General features: G+C 53.5%; 1 protein-coding gene across 2 annotated transcripts; it reads right to left on the bottom strand.

Annotated features, from left to right (window-relative positions):
• Positions 1–1,617: 1,617 nt before the first annotated feature.
• On the bottom strand, positions 1,618–19,262 carry GNA15 (G protein subunit alpha 15). 2 transcript variants are annotated; one of them, XR_005019490.1, is made up of 8 exons: positions 18,275–19,262; positions 10,281–10,465; positions 8,512–8,666; positions 7,779–7,907; positions 5,182–5,311; positions 3,593–3,746; positions 2,296–2,589; positions 1,624–1,842 (listed from the first exon to the last, which is right to left on the bottom strand). XR_005019490.1 is itself a non-coding variant. In XM_036849239.1 (7 exons), exons 1-7 carry the CDS (start codon positions 18,417–18,419, stop codon positions 2,363–2,365), a joined length of 1,125 nt encoding a protein of 374 aa, XP_036705134.1. In that variant the 5' UTR covers positions 18,420–19,261; the 3' UTR covers positions 1,618–2,362. The 2 variants fall into 2 exon arrangements, 1 of the variants encoding a protein (XP_036705134.1); XM_036849239.1 differs by having other exon boundaries at positions 1,618–2,589; positions 18,275–19,261.
• Positions 19,263–21,585: the final 2,323 nt, after the last annotated feature.

The following is a 21,585-nucleotide window of genomic DNA, read 5'->3' as shown; positions in this document are numbered from 1 at the left end:
CCTGTGCACCACTACTGAGCCTGCGCTCTAGAGTCCGCGAGCCACAACTACTGAGCCCATGTGCCACAACTACTGAGCCCACGCACCTAGAGCTCGTGCTCCGCAACAAGAGAAGCCACCGTGATAAGAAGCCTGTGCGCCGCAACTCGAGAAAGCCCACGTGCAGCAACGAAGACCCAATGCAGCGTAAATAAATAAATAAGAATTGGGTGCCTAACTCAGGGGACCAAGGTCATGTTGACGGCATGTACTCTTGATATAATGGGACAAAAACCTTCTTCACCTCTGTGCTCCTCCGACCTAAAATCTAAACCTCAACTAACCATGAGAAAAACATCAAACGAAACTCAACCAAGGGATATTTGACAAAATACCTTTTAGGAGACGTATCTGGGAACGTGACCTTCTTTGGAAATGGGATCATTGCAGATAGAATCAAGTTAGGATGAGGTCATTTGGGCGGGCCTCATTCAGAGTAACTGGTGTCTCTGTAAAAAGAAAATTTGGACACAGACACACACAAGAGGAGATGGCCATGTGAAGACACAGGCAGAGACGGGAGGGACGCAGCCACAAGCCAGGGATACACAGAGCCACCAGAAGCTAGAAAAGGCAGGAAGGACTTTCCCCTAGAGCCTCTGGAGGGAGCACAGCCCTGCTGACACTTTAGTCTCAGACTTTGCCTCCAGAACTGTGAGAGAATACATTTGCGTGGTTTTAAGCCCCTCTGTCTGTGGTACTTCGTTACAGCAGCCCTGGGGAAGTAAAAGGATAGCTGACCAGCACTCCTCAAAACTGTTAAGGTCATCAAAAACGAGGTAAGTCTGAGAAACCATCACAGCCCAGAAGAGCCTAAGGAGACGTGATGATGAAATGTCGTGTGGGAACCTGGGTGGGGTCCCAGGACAGAAAAAGGACATTAGGGGAAAAAAGGAAATTTGTTGGACTTCAGTTAATAATGGGTCAATATTGGTTCATTAATGGAAAAAAAAATGTACCATATTAATATATTAATAATATGGGAAATCAGGTGTGGTTTCATAAGGCAACCCTCTGTATTTGCAATTTTTCTATAAACCTAAGACTATTCTAAAAATTAAAGTTTATTTTTTACAAAGTAAAACAAAACAAAAAACCTCTTGAATGAATAATAGAATCTTGGCTTGGCCACCACCCAGGTGTTTAGCCTTAGTCAAATTATTCAGTTTTCTGTGCCTCGGTTTCCCCATCTGTAAAATGGGGGTGATGGGGTTTGTGCTACATGGGCCTGCCCTGAGGATGGTGGGAGACCAGGATCTGGGGTAAGTGGAGTCATCATCATCTCCATCAGGGATAGGTGGTGGCTTCTGCTGGAATTTTGGGTGAGTAGCAACAGAAGGTCAGCTCACATGTCCCCGGGGCCAGGGAGAGAGGTTGAACTCCACTTCCTGGCTCAAAGTGCACGCAGTCCCACACAGCTCTGTGTACCATGCCCTACACAAGTGGATGGACAGCAAGTAGAACTTTTTCCTTCCTTTGCCATGTTGCTACCCTGCCCGGGACAGACGACCTGAAATGGGACCGCGCGGGGCAGGGGGTTGGTTGTTAAACAGGACGCCCCTAAGAAATCAAAGGTCTCCAGAATGTCATTTCTTTAATGTCCACCCTTCAAGGGGCCCCGCAGAAGGTGAGGGAATAAATACAGAAGGTTGTAAGATGCAGCACGCCCGGTCCCCAGCCTGGTAAGGAAGGGGGGCGGGGGATTTCTGTAGACCTCGGTTTCCTTCATCTGAAAACTGGGGCAGGACACACTTCGAGCCACGAGGCTCTGATACGGCGGCGTTTTCCGGGCGTCTCTTTCTCCTAAGAAAACGGAAGTCCCTGAGCTACGCAGACCTCAGGCTGGGATGCGGCTCCTTTCCGCTAGGGGGCGCCAGAGTCCGCATCCCTCGGCATGAAGGACCACTCCCCTGTCCCGGGGCTGGTGCATCACCCCCAAAAGTGTCCCAGACCCCTGCCCAAGGGGGGACATACCTGGAGGTGGGGGTCCTGAGAGAACCCCATCCACCCAAGTCCTGGATCCCCTGCTCTTTTCACCTTTTCCTGCACCCTGGCCTCTCAAAAGGCCATTATGCTCCCTCTCCAAGGAGATACAGTGAATCGAGGAACGGAAGACACAGAGGCTGTCCTGCTGAGGAGCGGAGAAAGGAGGAGGCGCCGATCGGCCTTCCACCCTGGCTCACTCGTGGCCCTTCTGCCACCTGGGCCTGGGGCTGGAGCGAAAGGGGCACCTGGGTTCGCTGAGCGTCAGCCCACCTCGCTCCCACCGCCCGCAGGTCCCGCCTGCCACTCGCAGGTCTGAGTCCGGAGCGTTGGGCCTGGGTCACAGCAGGTTGATCTCGTCCAGGTAGCGGGCCAGGACTGAGTCCCGCACGTCCTTGAAGACCTTGCGGATGTTCTGTGTGTCCGTAGCACATGTGTAGTGGCTGAAGAGGCGGCGGGAGCGCGAGCCCTTCCTGCCACCATCTGCTCCGTCCACGCAGCTGGCGTACATGCAGGTGTACATGTCCAGGATGAACTTCTTGGCTGCCTCCGTGTCCTGCTTCGGGCCTGGGGACAGGGGTAGGCAGTCAGGGCACACAGCTCATGGGGCAGGTGGGAGCCTCTCCCTCCTGGGACCAAGGTGGGCTCTGGAGACCCTGTCCCTGATACGGGCAGCAACAGGGCTGCAGGGACCACCCACCAAAGTGCCTGCCGGCCACCGCCATCTTCTGCCTTTCTAGCTGGTCACATGACTCAGTTCCAGCCAATAGGAGCATCAGGTATGTGTTCATGCAGGTCACATGACCTGGAATGGACCAATGAGACTGGTCTCTGGGACTTTGGGCAGAACTGTGTTAAAGAGAGACCCTCTCTCTTGGCTGGGCTTGGAGCTGGGGGGATGGGAGCCTGGAACTGCAGAGAAAGACATCCTGGGGAGGTGCAAATGGGGAAACTGAGGCCGAGGGGTGGGGGGAAGGATGGCCATCCTGGTGAGGCACACATGCGATTCCCCCCCACCATCTCTCATTCATATATATATATATGAATATTAATATATATTCTCATATATATATATATATATATATATATATGAATGAATGACTGGTGTCCTTATAAGAAGACAAGAGACAACCAGAGACAAAGTCATGTGGTGACAGAGGCAGAGATTGGAGACATGCATCTACAAGTCAAGGAATGCTAAGGATTGCAGGTGACCACCAGAAGCTAGGAGAGGGGCTTGGAACAGATTCTCCCCTGGAGCCTCCAGAAGGAACCAACCCTGCTGACACCTTGATTTCAGACTTCTGGCCTACTGAACTGTGAGGAGAAAAATTTCTGCTGTTTTCAGCATCCAGCATGAAGGCTTCTGTTAGTTTATCCCCATTCTACAGAGGGGGAAGCTGAGACTCAGAGAGCTTGGGCAGAGGACAGAGATGGGTCTGGAACTCAGGCCTGTCCCATTGCATTTGAAACCCCACTGGCTCTAGGCTGGGGTAGGACCTGGACCAGCATCTCTCTTGGGAGCTGCTTTTGGGAAGTGAAGGGTATAGAAAGTTCTAGAACCACTCACCCCGGAAACTGGGGAAGTAGGTAGCCAGGTGGGAGGTGGGGATCTTCTCCTCCAGGATGTCAGTTTTGTTGAGGAAGAGGATGACGGAAGTGCTTTTGAACCAGGGCAGTTCCAGGATGGTGCCAAACAGGGCCAGGCTCTCCTTCATTCGGTTCTGGGTTGGGGGGCACAAGCAGGTCATTGATCCAGATGGCCAGCTCAGCCCAAACAGGAGCCCTCCCCCCACGTAGAGATGGGGCTGTCAGCCCCCCAAGCAGCAGCTTGAGGCTCCCCAATTCCCGCCCAGCTGGGTCTGAGGGTGGTGTGGCCAGCTGCCTATGTATGCCCGAGGTGGTTTTGTGCCTGTACTGGTTTGGGTAGTGTCCTCCCCACCCTCAAAATTCATGTCCATGTATGTGGAACCTAGAAAAATGGTACAGATGAACCGGGTTGCAGGGCAGAAGTTGAGACACGGATGTAGAGAACAAACGTATGGACACCAAGGGGGGAAAACTGCGGTGGGGTGGGGATGGTGGTGTGCTGAATTGGGCGATTGGGATTGACATGTATACAGTGATGTGTATAAAATTGATGACTGATTAAAAAAAAAAAATTCATGTCCACCTGGAACTTCAGAATGAGACCTTATTTGGAAATAGGGTCTTTGAAGATGTAATTAGTTAAGAATCGGTCACACTGGAGTAGGGTGGGCCCTAAGTCCAATGTCTGGTATGCTTATAAAAAGGGGAATTAGGACACAAGGAAATGGCCACTTGAAGATGGAGGTAAAATGGGGTGATGTGTCTGTAAGCCAAGGGACGCCAAAGGTTGCCAGTGGCCACCAGAAGCTGGGAGAGCCTGGAACAGATTCTCCTTCACAGGGAACCAGCCCCACTGACACCCTGACCTCAGATTTCTGGCCTCCAGGACTATGAGACGATACACTTCTGTTGTTTCAGCTCCCCCCCACCCCCACGCCCGCCACATCCCAGTTTGTGGTACTTCATCACAGTAGCCCTAGCAAACTAGGACATCTCGTGTGGCTGGACTGGAGCAAGATCTGTGTCAGAATGACCTCAAATTGATTCTATCTGATTCAGTTTGAAAGTCGAAATTATAACATCAGACCCTTGGATCCCGAAACTGTCTATGGGAAACTTTAACCCTGAAAAGTGCACATGTCAGAGATGATAACGTGCCTGACCTTCATGCAGGGGGTTAATTAGGAGAAGAGTTCACGAAAAGGAGAAGAATTCTGAGTAAAAGCAGGACATTGTCCCCATGACCCACATTCCCAGGACGGCTTACATTGTGCTTCGGGGGTGGGGGTGAGGGGTGGGGTGCGTGTCTTGAGGCTCGAGTGTCTGACTCTGTGTGTGTGTGTGTGTGTGTGTGTGTGTGTGTCAGGGTCCTGGCCTCACAAATGCTTGTAGATCTATGTGTTGGGGTTCAATGGTCTGACCACAAAAGAGTGGATGGTGACGCTCAAAGCCAAGCCAGACACACAAAGCTCCACTCAAGAGTGCCTGCTCAGCTGTGGGTCCCCGGCCCAAGGTGGGGATAAGAAAAGCAGGGGAAATGGTGCCCCTGCATCCATCGTGGCCCCTCACCTCTTGGTTGTTTTCCTCCAGACACTGGTCGTATTCACTCAGCGAGGCCAGGTAGATGAGGGCGATCACATTCTCGAAGCAGTGGATCCACTTCTTGCGTTCTGACTTCTGGCCCCCGACGTCCACGATCCTACCAGGAACAACTCCCTTTCAGAGTTCAGGCTTAATCGGGACCCCCGTGACGAGGCGTCCCAGACCCCAGTCATGGTTGGGACATGCCATGAGCAATATTAATAGCAACAAGAATAGATGCCAGCCACCTTGTGTATTACAGCATTTCACCCCATGGAGCAAGTATCGCTATTATGCCCATTTTACAGATGAGGAAACCGAGGTATAGGGAGAGAGGGGACTTTCTAGAGCTTCTACTACACTGGGCTGCCTGATTTCTACCCCATGGTAGAGGACAGCTGGTTGCCCTCAGTCTGCCCTGGTTCTGGCTGGGTGACAAGAGGGAAATTGCGGATCATCTCCAGACCTCAGTGTCCCATCAGCTGTGTTCTGGCTGACTATGGGAGTGTCGAGTGGCCACACAGATGGGCAAACGTCATCCCCTCTGTGTGTGGCCCAGGGCAAGGGTTTGCCTCCACCCTCCCACACACCACAGCAAAAGCCTGGGCCCTCCTGCCTTCCTGTTCTCTCTTCTAAGAAATGTGGGTTACTGATAACAAGCCCTGTGTCATTTCCCCAGGGATGGGACCATTACTCAGGCAGCTGGTAGGAAATACCAGAAGCCTCAGAGCAAGAAGAGACTTGCCCTGCTGTACAGGAGGAAAGTCCAGGCTGATGCCTGCGGCGCCTGATTCCCGAAACCAGCCTGTCTCATGATGCTCAGATTCCCTCAAACCCCGTATCCAGAGCAGGATGGGTGAAGCAGCGGTTGAGACTGGGGCTCCGATGGCTGAGATAGGTGTGGGGTATGCTACTTGCCAGCTCGGAGTCTCAGTTTCCTCTGAGCCCTCACCTTTGGCCTAAGAACGGACTCAAGTTTCCCCATCTGATAATTCCCTTCCTCAGCCCAGCCTTCCTTCTGAACTTCCCCAACCACTACGTTTACTCCTAAACTTTTACCAACTCACCTATCCATCTATTCATCCATCCAACCAATCACCCACCCACCTATCTATTTGTCCATACGTCCACATACCCACCCACCCATCCACCCATCGATCCATCCATCTATCTATCCATTCATCCATTCATACATACATACACCCACCCACCCACCCATTGATCCATCTATCCACCCACCTACCCATCCACGCATCCATGCATCCATCCCCCCACCCATCCATCCCCCATCCATCCATCCCCCCACCCATCCATCCCCCCATCCATCCATCCATAAGTCCATCCATCCATCCATCCACCCACCCATCCATCCATCCATCTTTCCAACCATCCACTCACATTTACAAACTTCCACTCTGACCTTCAGCTGATCATCACTAGTGAAGCAGGAGAATCAAACTCAGCCCCTAACTTTGAGGGGCTCTCCATCTAGTGGAGGAGACCCAATGCAAACAGATAAATTATGAACTTTCCTGCTAAGGACTATTGCAGAGGCCAGAACAACATGGGGCCGGGGGAGGGGGTGTTCAGGGAAACAAGGGATCAACATGGGTGGGTTGAACACTGAAGGGTCTCAAGCATCACCCTGCACCCTCCACAGCTCCCTACCTAAGGTCACTGAAGATTCTCTAAAGGCCACTAAGGTCACTGAGGATTCTCTAAAGGCCAATCTCAGAAGTCGCTTCTCTCACTGTATTCTTCCTGACCTCTCCTTGGCCTTTGACACTAACCATGACTCTGCATGGACCATCCTTTGCTGCACTGGCCACCCACACCTCTGGCTTCCAGCTCAGGCCTGTGTGCGCCCAGCCACCTCCCAGATGCCCCAGACCCCTCAGACCCAACCTGCCCCAAATGAGTTCATCATCTATTCTAACACCTCCCATCCCGCCACCACCACTGTGGCTCCACCATCTACTCTGTCACCTTGATGGGAACCCCATAGGGAGTCACTTTTGACTCTCTGCTCTAATTTCCATGCTCATCTCGTCCTGCCCATTCTACATCAGAAAGCATTCTTGCACCGTCCCCTCATTTCCATCCCCAAGGCCACTGCCCGGGCACTTCCCAACCCTTTCTGCCTGAACCATGGCTCCTGCCTTCTCCTGGGTCTCCTGACCTCCAGCCTCACCCCTCATTTGGGGCTGGGGAAGCTCAGAGGGTGAGCTTCCCCAACCCCAAATCAATCCCTCTGGTCTAGCCCTGACTGCACAGTCTCTGTCTCTTCCTTCCCATCACCTCCTTGCTCTAGTGAACTCCTATTCATTCTTCAATGCCCTAATACCAATGTCCCCTCCTCCAGGAAGACTTACCCTCCCAGAGCTCTGGGGGCTCAGTCTGGACTCCCCCAGGTCCCAGTCCTGATTCCATGGAGAGGCTGGAGGTGTCTGTGTCCAGCCTTGCCTCCTTCAGCCTGGCAGCCCCTTTGTGGGCTGGGACTAGGCAACTCCTACTCATCCCTCAGTGCCCCAGTTCCTTTGCCCCTCCAACAGGAGCCTTCCCCACCCACCAGGCTATGTGCTCACCGCAGGTTGGTTTTCTGCACGGAGAAGCAGTACTCGTTGATGCCGGTGGTGGGCATGCGGCTGCGGAGCACATCCTGCGAGGTGGGGATGTAGCCCTCCTCCGTGATGCGGTCCAGATTTGACAGGTAGCTGTGGAGCCAGAAGCCCTGAGTCTTGGCCTTGAAACCTCCCTTTGCTTCTCAGGCCCCCCACCCAGGGCCTGGTGAGGACCTTGCTGGGGGGAGGAGAGCCCCCGGGGGAGGGCCAGGATCTCTGGGGTCCCAGGTGGCTCAGGAGCACAGCCTAAGGCCATGGGGGCATGGGGAGAAGCAGCTTCATCCTCAGCAGCGTGACCCCAAGGACAGTCTCGCTGGCGTGGGCGTCACCCTGGGAAAACTGTCACCCCAGGTGTGTCACTGCCCCAAGAACAGTGATAGCCTGGAGCACTAGACACCCAGCGTCGTACCCAGGACAGCTTCACTGCATGACGATGAACAGTGTCACCCCAGGAACGATGTCACCCCAGGAACAGTGCACCCCAGGAGCTGTGTCACCTGGGCAGCAGCGTCACCCCAGGGACGGCCTCACCCCGGGGCAAGACCACCCACAGCATTCCCAGCAGTGGGAGCCGGCCAGCCTGGGGCCCCTCTGCCGGCTCCGATCCCTGGGACTGGGTCTCCTCTGGCTCCGCCTCGGCACCGCCTCGCGCTGGGCACCTCGACCCCGCGCCCGTCCCCGCGGACCCCAGACTCACTACACTGCCGAGTCGAGCAGGTGGAAATCGCGCCGGCGCTCGTAGCAGGCGCGGATGCCGGAGTCCCTCCACAACCACTGCATGGCCACGGCGTAGTGCTTCTCGAAGGTGGTCACCTTGTAGGGGTCCTGGCTCATGATCAGGTTGGCCCGGTGCTGGGGAGGGACGGACGGACAGGGGTGGGTCAGAGCAGCCGGGTGGGGCGGGTTGCCCTCCTGACGTCTCCACCCCCTTTCGTCCCGGCGTCCATCCACCGAGGGCGGGCACAGGCGGAGCGCACGGCGCGAGGGGCCAGAAGGGGCTTGCGTGCAGGGAGCGCCAGTTCTGGGTGGCCCTGCCTGGGGCAGTAACCTCTGCTCTATCTGTCCTCCTTTCTTTGCACCGGAAGCAGGCGCTCCTGTTGTTCATGTCCGAAGACAGGGTCTTTACAGAGGTAATGAAGTTACAGTGAGGTCTTGAGGGTGGCCCTAATCCAATGGGACTGGTGTCCTTGTAAGAAGAGGAGATTGGGACACAGACACACACAGAAGGATGACCATGTGAGGACACAGGGAGAAGACAGCCGTCTGCAAGCCAAGGAGAGAGGCCTCAGAAAGAACCAACCCTGAGGTCTTGGTGATTGGAACCCTCATACACTGCTGCGGGGATGCAATCTGGTACAGCCACTGTGGAAAACAGTATGGAGGTTCCCGCCAAAATTAAAAATAGAGCTACTGGGAATTCCCTGGCGGTCCAGTGGTTAGGACTCCACGCTTTCACTGCTGAGGATCCGGGTTCCATCTCTGGTCGGGGAACTAAGATCTCACAAGCCATGTGGCATGACAAATAAATAAATAAATAATTTTTAAAAATAGAGCTACTCTATGATTCAGCAATTCCACTCCTGGGTATTTATCCAAAATAATTGAAATTGGGATCTTGAAAAGATATCTGTACACCCAGGTTCACTGCAGCGTTATTTACAGCAGCCAAGATGTGGAAAGAACCTAAATGTCCATCGATGGTTGAATGGATAAAGATAGATACATCTCGAATACTATTCAGCCTTTAAAAAGAAGGAAATTCTGAAACAGGGGACAATGTGGATGAACCTTGAAGACACCATATTAAGTGAAATAACACAGTCACAGAAGGACAGATCCTGCACGATCCCACTCATATGAAGCATCTGGAAGAGGCAAGTTCAAGGACACAGAGAGTAGAATGGGCTAGGGGAAGGGAGTTGGGTTTGCTATGAATAAAGTTTCCCTTAGGCAAGGGGAATACATTCTAGAGCTCTTCCTGATGACACTGTGTCCGCAGTTACTGATACTGCATCGTGCGCTTAAAATTTGCTAAGAGGATAGATTTCATGTTGAGTGTTCTTCACACAATAAAATAAAAATTTTAAAGAGAAGGGTGATGTGACACACAGTCTGCATAGCACCCCGGCCCCCAGCAGGGTGGGGCAGGGCTCAGGAACCAGTCCACCCTACTAATATTTCCAGAACAAAACGCCTGCTGACTCAGGACTCCTACCAGGCATCATGGGGTCCAAGGGAGAGATGGCTGAGCCCTGGGTGTCCACGGGGAACCTGCAAGTCGGGGGTGGGGGGTGGGTACCTGCTGGTGCTGAGCTGTCTGGAATGCAGACCAGGATCCCAGGAAACCTTGGAGGAGGTGGTTCTTAACAAGGACTTAGGGGATCTGAAGGGACACAGTCCCACCCTGAAGTCCTAAGGAACCCCCACCCAGTGTGGCGCCCATGTGGCGAGACCCGGGATGCTCACCTTGTTCTCAGGCCAGCTGAAGGGGATCTGCAGCCGTTCCATAGCCTCAATCATGGTCTGCATGGACACGAAGATGTTCTGGTAGACCAGGGTCCGGAAGCTCTTGCGGTCCTCCTCCGAGTAGCCCGCCCCGTGGATAATGCGCATCTGCTTGATGAACGTGCTCTTCCCGCTCTCGCCGGGGCCTGGGGAGACGACTCTGCGGTCAGCTCAGCCCTCCGGGGCTCCCGCCACCCGCCACATCCGGCCACTAGGGTTCAAATCCCCGCTCTGTGATCCTGGGTGAGCAGCTTCATGGCTCTTGTGTCTCGGTTTCCCCACCTGTGAAACGTGGTTTGCTGGGTGGATGTGAGGGGTAAACTAGTTCATTAAAAGTTTGTCCCAGGAGGGGCAGCAAACCACGGCCTACCGGCCGCCGTTTTTGTTTTTATTTTTTGGGTCTTGTTTTCTTTTGTGTTTTTGTTTTTGTTTTTTTGCCACACCGTGTGGCTTGTGGGATCTAAGTTCCCCGACCAGGGATGGAACCGGGGTCCCCTGCAGTGAAAGCGCTGAGTCCTACCACCAAGGACCACCAAGGAATTCCTGACAGCTGCCTGTTTTTTCATGGCCAGCAAAGTTTTACAGTTTGCATGGTTTTTATATTTCTAATTCTTTTCACCCTTACAGTTTTTACATTTTTGTAATGGTTACAGTTTTTGAATTTTTTAACAGCTGAAAGGAATCCAAAGATTCCTTTTTGGTGACACCTGAAAATGACATGAAATTCAGGTTTCAGGGTTGGTCAATAAAGTTTTATTGGCACATGGCCGTGCCTGGTTGTATACAAATTATCTAGGGTTGGTTTCTCGGGACAGCCACAGAGTTGAGTAGTCAGAGACCCTCTGGCTTGCAAAGCTGAAAAGATTTACCATTTGGCCCTTTACAGAAAAAGTCTGTGGACCCCTGGCTTAGAGTGTGCTTTGACATAGTAAGAGCTACATTCCTGTCCACTATTATTAGCAATAGTAGTCTTTACCATGATTATAATTACTATTATTATTATTCACTATAATAATTTCAGGTAGAGAAAGTTTTGTGAAGGAAATACAATAAGATAAATAGATAAAGAGTGATTAAGTGACTACTACAGCTAAGTGTCACGGAAGGCTTCTCAGTGGAAGTGACATTGGCGTTGAGATCTGAAGGCTGGGAAGGTTGCTCTCGTGCCAAGATCTGGAGGAGGGAGCACCAGGCAGTGGATACAGCACGTGCAAAGGCCCTGGGGCAGGACCAGGCCTGGTGTGTTGGAGGAATAGCGAGGAGGCCTGTGTGCTTGGAGCTGAGTGAGCAAGGGGGAGAGAGGGAGGAGGTGAAATTATGATTGTGGAAGGGGTTCTAAGGAGCTGGGGGCTTTGAGTTAGGCTGGGTAATCTAGGAGGGCCTCACTGAGGAGGTGACATCTCATCTGAGACCTGGCAGATGACAGAATTCATTAGAAGAGAAGGGGGAATAGCGTTCCCAACAGCAGGCACAGTACATGCAAAGGTCCTGGGGCAGGACCATGCCTGGCATGTTGGAGGAACAGCCAGGAGGCCTGTGTGTCTGGGGAAGAGTGATCGAGGGGGAGAGAGGGAGGAGGGGATGGCAGGGAGGGGACGGGGCAGGTCATGCAGGGCCTTGTGGGCCGCGGGGAGGACTTGGGCTTTTACCCCGAGGAAGGTGGGAGCCTGGAGGGCTGTGGGTAGAGGAGGGGTGGGGCCTGACCCAGGGGCTCACAGGTGGCCCCTGGCTACTGAGGGGAGGGCAGGTTGGGGAGGGGTGAACCCAGCCAGATGGGAGTGTTCTGGTCCAGGCTGGACCCAGGTGGCCACGTGGAGCTAGAGAGAAGAGGACATATGCACAAGATATTTGGGAGACAGAATACACACGACCTTGCTGATGGACCAGAGTGGGGAGAGGGGTCCTTGCAGGCTCACCGACAGAATCTCCAGGGCCAAATGCTGGATGAAACCACAGGGCCCTTCTGAGTGCAGGGTCGCACGTCAAAATGCCAGTCATGGGTCTGGGATAATAACACTAGAAGCTTTGGAAGCTCAAAGAGCAAGGCCTGGCTCCCTGCTGTCTGAGCCCCGATATCTCCCTTTCTGAGCCTCTGTTTTCTCGTCTGTGAAATGGGCATGATAGCCAGGCGGGAGGTGCGGGGCCGGGAACCACCTGCAACACCTTGTCGCCCTGCCGGCTCCTGGGGGACACTGGTGTGGGGTCCCTCCAGGGATGGGGAAGGGGACTCGTGCAGGAGGAACTGGGACCAGCAGCAAAAAAGGGAAGGGGTGCCCTGGCTGGAGCCAGAAAGAGGAACCAGGAGCAGCGGAAACACAGCAGGGAGGAGGCGGGGAGTGTAGGAAGCGGCAGAAGAGGGGGTGGAACCCTCCTGTACCGCCCCTGGGGGGCTCTCGCCCCTCCCACTCCCAGCAATTCTGAAGGCAGTGAGGGCAGGACCCAGCGACACCGCTGCACTCGAGATCCAAGGAAAAGAGTCGCTTTTCTATGGCCCTGAAGGACATTCATGGGGAAACTGGGAATGCCAGCGGGACGTGATGGTGAAGGGATTGCATCACGCGCATCACCTGCTCACCACTGCCCTGGGGGGGTCTTTGCTTTTTAGTGGGACTCAAGCCCACTGAAGTATCCGGGGGGGAAAAGGTGTCAGGGCTGCAACTTTACTCGCAAACGGTTCCGATAACAATGAATACGTACGTATTAAATGTAATATATAAATGTATAGCAAATAAACTATAGCTATGCATTATGTAAATTATAAGTATATACACATATACTTATATATAATGTGTGTGTGTATACATATATATATAGAGAGAGAGAAAGAGAGAGAGAGCAGGGTGGGATGGGATAAAGGGCATGTGGTAAAATGTTAACATTTGCAGAAGAATCCGGTGCAACTTTTTTATAACTCTGAAAGTATTTCAAAATGAAAAGTTAAGAAAGGGAAAAAAAAAAAAGACCCTCAAAGGGCTTCCCTGGTGGCGCAGTGGTTAAGAATCCGCCTGCCGGGACTTCCTGGTGGCACAGTGGTTGAGAGTCTGCCTGTCAATGCAGGGGACACGGGTTCGGGCCCTGGTCCAGGAGGATCCCACATGCCGCGGAGCAGCTAAGCCCATGCGCCACAGCTACTGAGCCTGTGCTCTAGAGCCCGTGAGCCACGACTACTGAGCCCGCGTGCCACAACTGCTGAAGCCCACGTGCCCAGAGCCTGTGCTCCGCAACAGGAGAGGCCACTGCAATGAGAAGCCAGTGCAGTGAAAACAAAGAGTGGCTCCTGCTCACCTCAACTAGAGAAAGCCCGCACAACGAGGACCCAACGCAGCCAAGAATAAGTAAATAAAATAAATAAATTAAAAAAAAAAAAAAAAGAATCCGCCTGCCAATGTATGGGACATGGGTCCGAGCCCGGGTCCGGGAAGATCCCACATGCCATGGAGCAACTAAGCCCGTGCGCCACAACTACTGAGGCCATGTGCCACAACTACTGAAGCCCATGCGCCTAGAGCCCATGCTCCGCAACAAGAGAAGCCACCGTAATGAGAAGCCCGCGCACCACAATGAAGAGTAGCCCCCGTGTGCTGCAACTAGAGAAAGCCTGCGCGCAGCAACGAAGACCCAACGCAGCCAAAAATAAAATAAATAAAATAAATAAACTTATTAAAATAAAAAAACCCTCAAATGCCATGTGAGATGCTGCGTTGGAGGCTGGAACAGAAAAGGGGCCGTGGTGGAAAAACCAGTGAAATCTAAAGTCTGGAGTTTAGTTAACAGAAATGTAGTGGTACGGGTCCCACATTAATATCTCAGCTGTGATGAGCACACGGCACTTATGTAAGATGTCATCACGAGAGGAAGCTGTTCAGGAGGAGACGGGAGCTCTCCGGACTATCTTTGCCACATTTCTGTCCATTGAAAATGATTCCAAAATAAAAAGTTTCCTGCAAACAAACCAACAACAAACAAAAAACGCCCCACAGTTCCACAATCTGAAATGCTTCAGTAAGGAGCCACGTGTGTCTCAGATTCCTTGGATTTCAGGACGGGGATACATCAAACTCAGTAAATATTCCTGCAGTAGAACCTCTGACTATCACAGTCAGTGAGATAAACCCACAGCCTCGCCTCCCACTGGGAAAGCTGGGGAGACGGGCTGGTCTCCGGAGCTTCTGCTATTTGGAGGTGGAAGAGGTACCGTAAGCCCCCCTGTCCTCCTAGGGTGCCGGGGGGGTTCCACACGCACCAGCTCGCCCAAGCCCACAAGAGGAACGGCTCTTGGCTCCACATTTCATGTGGGGAAACTGAGCCCCAGATTGGTTGGGTCATGCAGCTGGTGGGTGGCCAAACTGGGACTCAAACCCGGTCCTGAGTCCAGAGCTCACGGGCTTTTTAATAATCATTCCGGGGAGTTCCCCAGGCACTGCCTGAATTATCGTCACTAAGATTCCCACCGTTTTCCCATTCACAGTGGAGATGTGGGGGCTCAGAGAGGTGAAGTGACTTTCCCAGGGTCACACAGCTACTGGAAAAGCAGAGGAGTAAACACAAGCCCTTGTGGATCCTTCACCTTCATCAAAGTATCAGTTCATGTGATGTTTCTACGGACGCTCAGAAGCTCGTCGGCTCCTCTGGGTGCTGCCAAGACGGCGGTGAGACCTACGGCAGGGGGCTGCACCCTTTGACCTTCCTCTGGGTTGCCCCCAAAAGTGTGGAGAACAAAGAAAGATCTCACCAAGAAACAGTTAATTTTTATTTATTTATTTATTTTTGGCTGCGTTGGGTCTTCGTTGCTGCGTGCGGGCTTTCTCTAGTTGCAGCGAGCGGGGGCTACTCTTCGTTGCGGCGCGCAGGCTTCTCACTGCAGTGGCTTCTCTTGTTGCAGAGCACAGGCTCTGGGCACGCTGGCTTCAGTAGTTGTGGCACATGGGCTCAGGAGTTGTGGCTTGTGGGTTCTAGAGCGCAGGCTCACTAGTTGTGGCACGTGGGCTCAGTAGTCGTGGCACACGGGCTTAGTTGCTCCGCGGCATGTGGGATCTTCCCGGACCAGGGCTCGAACCTGTGTCCCCTGCATTGGCTGGCAGATACTTAACCACTGCACCACCAGGGAAGTCCGCAACAGTTAATTTTGTTGAGATGCACCGATTTCTTTTTTTGTTTTTTCCTCTTCTGTTTCATTAAAGAAAAAAAAAAATCCTGGTCGCCACCCACAGCTTGGGTTTTGTGACTCACGAGTGGTTCACAACCTGAAGTCTGAAAAACTCCATCTTTGCAGCTGTGATTGTCCTGGAGCCACTGAGGAATCAGGAGCCTCTCTGCTCCCCCTCCTGATGTGGTTCAGGAATCCCCCCAAGTGGGGCTGGGGGCTGCGGGGAGAGCTGTTTCCACCTGGCGCATCCTCGCAGCCCAGAAGGGAAGTGATTGCTTCCTTCTGGGAATGGGTGAGGAAGTGGAAACTCGCAGAGGCCAGGAGCCGTGACAAGCCCCAGGCATCACGAGACGCTGTGCGGCTCCTTCCATGGGCGATGGCAGTCCCAGCCCCGCCGTCCTCCCCCAGGAAACTGGGCCGCTGGGACACAGGGAGCTGCCTGAGAGCAGACAGCTCATCTTCTATGCCCAGCTCTGCCTCAAAACTGGCTGCAGACCCCAGACCCATCCTGCCGCCGCCCCGGGCCTCAGTTTCCCCATCTGTCATTGGGGTTCTGTGGAGGCACATTCACAGGGCAGTCAAGCGCGTGGACTGTGGAACCAGAATTCTAGGTTCCGATCCTGGTTGTGTGACCTTGGGCAGGTCGCTTCACCTCTCTGAGCCTCAGTTTCCCCATCTGGAGTGGTTCCTACCTCACATAGTATGGACAGAGCTGGCTCCTTTAATTGCCTTATTCTGACTCTTCCCCCTCCTCAACGTGGTGACCACTTCCTGTCAGAGACAGACCCCCAGCCCCTTGGCCTTCTTCCTCCAAAGGGTCAGCCACCTCCCAGAAAAGAAAAAAATAACTTTTGGATTCAATTCCTGTTTTTAAGGAGGGCAGGTGTGGAAGCAGCCCTCAGGGCTTGGACGGGGTATTGAAACCACAGTCCAGCGGGCTGTCCATAGGGCCACCATCTGTGCTTGGACACGTGGACAACCTCCCCTCTCCCCTCTCCCACCCCTACCAGCAGAAGTGGCTTCCTGATATGGGACTGGCTGTGCAGTGGTCAGTGGGGCAAGGGACTTTCCTAGCTCCAGGAAGATATGGTACAGCTCTGGGGAAAATCACCCCTGAAACAGGATTCATTCATTCATTCATTCATTCACTCATTTATAAATCATGCATCGGGTATCTGCTCTATGTCAGGTCACCGTACTCCTGAAATAGATGCTGGGGACACAGGAGTGAATAAGATGGACATGGTCCTCACCTCTGTGTTGCTTGCTGTGTAACTGGAGAGACAGACAATAAACAAGGAAACAAGAAAACACCTGAGAGAGCGCCAGCGAGTGAGTGGTATGAAGAAAAATCAGGCGAGAAAGAAAGATGGGGCTGACTTTGAAGCCCGGGAAATCAGGGAAGACTTCTCTGAGGAAGTGACACTTGAGCTGAGACCTGCCTTGAGTGAAAGGAGTGAGAGCACCAGCCATGCAAAGGCTTGGGGGATGCTGAGAGCCCTTGGCAGGGAGAATGGCAAGTGCAAAGGTCCTGAGGTATGGTTAAAGAAAACCTGAGATGTGCAAGGAAGTATCACTAACACTGCCAAACCCCTAGCCCAACAGGTCAAGAAAAATGGAGCAAAGACAAAGAATGAAAAAGGAGACATCACTACAAATCCTACAGACATGAAAGGATGACAAGGGAATGTTATAAACAACCTTATGCCTATACATTTGACAACTTTGAAGAAATGGACAAATTCTTTGGAAGATACCAATAACCAAAGCTCACTCAAGAAGAAATAGCCCTATTTATTAAAAAATAGTAAATAACATATATATACTAGCCTAGCTATTACAGAAAGTGAATAGAGATAGCTATGAAATTAAATTCTTAATTAAAACCTTCCAGGCTCAGACAGCTTCATTGGGGTCCCATGCCCCCACCCTCTCCTCTCTCTCCACCCCTCAGGGCTGCCCCTTCCCACAGAGCAAGAGAAGAGAGAGGACGGCCATCCAGATGACCAGGCTCTTTGCCCCAGGACAGGCGGATGGGACTTTGGAACACTTCCCCGGCCCTTGCCCAGGGCTCAGGCAGTCTCAGGAGACCCTCCAAGGCTGGCATCCCTGGGCTTAGGCCAGCAGGGTCATACACAGGGCAAGGTGGCTGGGAGAGTGGACACACGTGGAGAAGAAGACATGAGGTCTCAGAGGTCACAGCCTCAGAGCTTTCCAATCCACCACACCCAAGTCACCCCCACTCCCTCACCCTGTTCTATTTTCCTCCTGTTCTTCCTGCTGCTGGAAATTATTTTACCTGCTTATTAGTTTTGGGGCTTAACGTCTGTCTCCCCCACCGGAAGCTGAGGTCCCCAGAGGCAGGGACACGCCCCATCTCCTCTGCTGCTGTGCCTCCAGGAATTACTCAGTAGTCTTGAACGAATGAACCAATCAACCAATCAATCAATCAATCAGAGGCACATGGCAATGCTCTCTCTGCCCACACGACTCATGCTGATAAACCACCAGAACAGACCCAGCCCTCCAGAGGGACGGGAGGGTCTTGGAGGGCGAGGCTGGAGCTCCCCGGGCTGTGCGGCTCATTCCCTTCCTGTGACGCGGGAGCCGCTGGGACGGGCCGGGCCTGCCCGACAGAAGCCAGGCCACCCGGCCAAACCACCTCTGCTCCTGCATACGCCCAGGAGATGGCCGTGCTGCGGGACGGACGGGCCCACAGCTCACCCCTTGGGACTAGGAGCCGGGCCTCAGTCGACTCATCCTGAAAGTGGGCTCCCAGGCTGTCCCGCCCGGGTGGCCGCGGACTCACCGAGCAGCAGCAGCTTCAGCTCCCCTCGGTCCCGCTTCTTCTCCTCCAGGAGGATCTTGTTGATTTCCTGGTCGATCCGGGCCGCCGACTTCTCGTCCTCGGTCAGGCACCAGGGGCAGCAGCGCCAGGTCAGCGAGCGGGCCATGGTGGGACCTCAGCGGGCAGCAGGCGGCATCGCCCCCGCCCCCCCCTTCCCCTCCCCCTGGGAGGCACCCCGGCCCGGCCGCTCCGGGGAGGGCTTCTGACAGCCGGCGGCAAGAGTCTCCCTCGTCGTGGGGGTCGCCCCCCCCAGGGACCCCCGGCTTCCCGGCCTTGGGCACCCGGCGGCCCAGCTCAGCGAGGCCTGTGCGGCCGGGTCAGGGGTGGAGGAGGAGGAGAGGAGATGCCGGCTTAGGGCTCCCCGCCCACCCCAAGACCTGCCCGGCCCGGCCCGACAGGTTGACGGCAGTAGAGCGAGAGGTGAGGTGGGCGCCCCGGGGGAGGGCGGGGCGGGGAGGAAAGGCCCAGCCGTCTGCAGTCTGGGTCTGCGCTGGGCCTCCTTCCTCATTCTGGAGAAGGGGTGGACCCTGTCCTCCTGGGCCTCTGACGCCGGCCCCGGCCCACCCACCTCTCCCCCTCCTCTGGGCCAATTAGAAGCAGTCATCAGAATACCCCACAAGATCTTTTTTAAAAAACAGCCAAGGCCCGGCGGCACCTACTGTTTTAAACGCTTTTGTGTATTGGGGGGGGAGGGGGTGGCAATGCGGACAGCACCCCAAGTTCCTTGCCATTCCCGCTGCACAGATGGGGACATAGAAGCACAGCCAGGCAGTGACAACCCCTGGGGAGCCTCTCCCACCCGTGGGGCCCCAGTCTCAACTGCAGAGCTGGCAGCTTTGGGACTTTGGAACCGGGCCATTCATTCTTCTTGCAAACATTTATGCGGCGCCAACTGTGAGCCAGGCATTCTACGCACAGCAGGGACCCAAATGACGAAAAACCCAATCTCCCTGCCTTATGGTCTAGACAGACAGATAAAGAAATACCTTAAATATATGTATATCTGAGCCTATCAGATAGCCATAAATTGTGAGAGGAAAATAAAGCTGGGAAGGGGGAATGGGAGACTGGGGGGGGGGGCCTCATGTGTGGCTTGAAACAGGGGGTCAAGGAAGGTCACTCTGAGAAGACAGGCATTTGGGACCAGGAGGAGAAGTCGGATAGGCAGCCTGGACATAGGGGGGACCTTGGGAGTCAAGCCCGCGTCCCAGCAAGGCCATGAGGCCCCCGTTCCCTGACGGCTCAGCCCTCAGGACATTAGAAGCAGGAGGGGACACAAGGGTGGCTGTGTAGCTGCGTCCCCACAGAATGTCTCCAATCCAGCAGCTCTATGCCGTGTTCGGGGACAGAATGCTCTTTGAGAGGTTCTAGAAAGCTCTAGAAAGTTCCCGAACACCCCTCCCCCCCCCAGAGATACACAGAACCCAGGAGACTCTGGGCCCCTCCCAGAGGCACTGGTGAGGCTCAGAGAGGGTGCGTGCTGTGCCTGAGGTCACACAGCCGTAACTGTCTCCCTGTGCCACGCCCCAGACGACACCAATGCGGTTTTCTTCGCTGTTGATTCATAACGACCAGCAGATGGGAAGTTCGATAGGGGCCCCCTTGGGTCACTGGCTCCTGGCAGGCACTGCCCTGCCCAACCCCGTTCCCGCCCCCAGACCGGATGGCCGTGAGGAGGGGGTGCTCCCCGGGGCCTGAGGCCTGGGTGACTTCCCACTCCCGGGCAGGTGAAGAAAAGCAGAAATAATAATGTGGGCCACACAGAAGCAGAACGGAGGTAACCAGCTTGGCAAAACCCGGAGGCCAGGCTGAGTCACAGACTGGAGGGTGGATGGCGGGGCAAGGCCAGGAGCACCTAGGGCCACCCCACTGTTTCCCAAAGGACACCAGGCCCCTAACCCATCACACAGGGCCAGGATGGCAGGCCGAGGTCTAATATCTTTCTTGGCTCCCACTGACCTCAGAAAAAAAAAAATAGGCGCCTTGATTCCCCCTCCTCCAGGGCCCATACTCTGTGAATTTCTTCAGCCTCACAACAAGTCTTCCCACTTCCCCAAACAGGCGAGGACCTGCTTCCTCTCCAGATGAGGTGCCATCCTGGCGGGACACCTATCACCTATTAGTTCATTCGGGAATAACAGGGTGAGCTGTGTGTTTAAAAATACACACACACGGACCTCCCTGGTGGTCCAGTGGGTAAGACTCCACGCTCCCCATGCAGGGGGCCCGGCTTCCATCCATGATCGGGGAACTAGATCCTGCGTGCCGCAACTAAGAGCCGGCGCAGCCAAATAAATAAATAAGTAAATTTTTAAAATATATATTTAAAAAAAATACACACACAGACTTATCTGGCAGTCCAGTGGTTAAGACTCCGCCCTTCCACTGCAGAGGAGGTGGGTTCCATCCCTGGTCGGGGAACTAAAAATTAAAATAAACACACACACACACACACAGAAAACACATAAAACATGAACGTATAACCTAATAATTTCCTGTGAAACTGATACCCACGTGATCCCCACCCAGGCCAAGATTCAGGGTATTGTCAGCCCCAGGAGGTTTCCCAGATACCCGTTCCAACAAGACCCCCTTCCTCCTGCTGGCCAGGCAGCACTGCACCAACTTCTATGGTATTTCTGGGTTTAGGGGTTACTTTTTGGTAACAAGATTTATTTTGTTTTTTGTTTTTTCAATTTATGTGGCTTGGTAGGCGCTTTCTTTGGTGTACGGTTTTGTGTTTTAACAAATGTACACAGTCATGTAAATTATGGCTAAAACAGTTGACAGAATATGGTTCTGTCACCTGAAGAACCCCCTCCAGGTACCTCTTTATAGCCAGACCCTCACCTGAGCCCTCACCCCTGGAAACCATCGATCTGCTCTTTGTTGCTATGGTTTTTTGAATCTTTTTGAGACTGTCATATACATGGAATCATACACTGTGTAATTTTTGAGACTGGCTTCTTTCACTTAGCATCTGAGATCCGTCTATGCAGTGGGGCATGTCAGGAGCCCTTTCCTTTGGACTCTTGGGTAGTTTTCTGTTGTGTGGGTGCATCACCCTTTATGTGTTCACCCGTAGAAGGCCATTTGGGTTGCTCCCAGTTTGGGGGTGACCACGAATAGTGCTGCTGTAAACATGCACTATAATCATCATGAGTGTTCGTTTCTCTAGGATAAATTTCTAGAAGTGGGATGGGTGGGTCATAAGGTAATTGTACGTATAACTTTGTAAGAAACGGCTGAATGGTTTTCTGGTGTGGCTTTCC

The sequence above is a fragment of the Balaenoptera musculus genome, chromosome 3 (assembly GCF_009873245.2).
Source record: "Balaenoptera musculus isolate JJ_BM4_2016_0621 chromosome 3, mBalMus1.pri.v3, whole genome shotgun sequence".
Lineage (NCBI taxonomy): Eukaryota > Metazoa > Chordata > Mammalia > Artiodactyla > Balaenopteridae > Balaenoptera > Balaenoptera musculus.
This window is presented reverse-complemented; position numbering and strand designations above follow the sequence as displayed.

What these genes read in the sequence shown, in the direction of transcription:
- GNA15 (XM_036849239.1), bottom strand. Translation starts at nt 18,419, where the DNA reads ATGGCCCGCTCGCTGACCTGGCGCTGCTGCCCCTGGTGCCTGACCGAG. An exon ending in GCTGAAGCTGCTGCTGCTCG is followed by an intron (nt 10,466 to 18,274) that starts GTGAGTCCGCGG and finishes TCGTCTCCCCAG; the next exon opens with GCCCCGGCGAGAGCGGGAAG. An exon ending in CTACTTCCCCAGTTTCCGGG is followed by an intron (nt 2,590 to 3,592) that starts GTGAGTGGTTCT and finishes CCCTGTCCCCAG; the next exon opens with GCCCGAAGCAGGACACGGAG.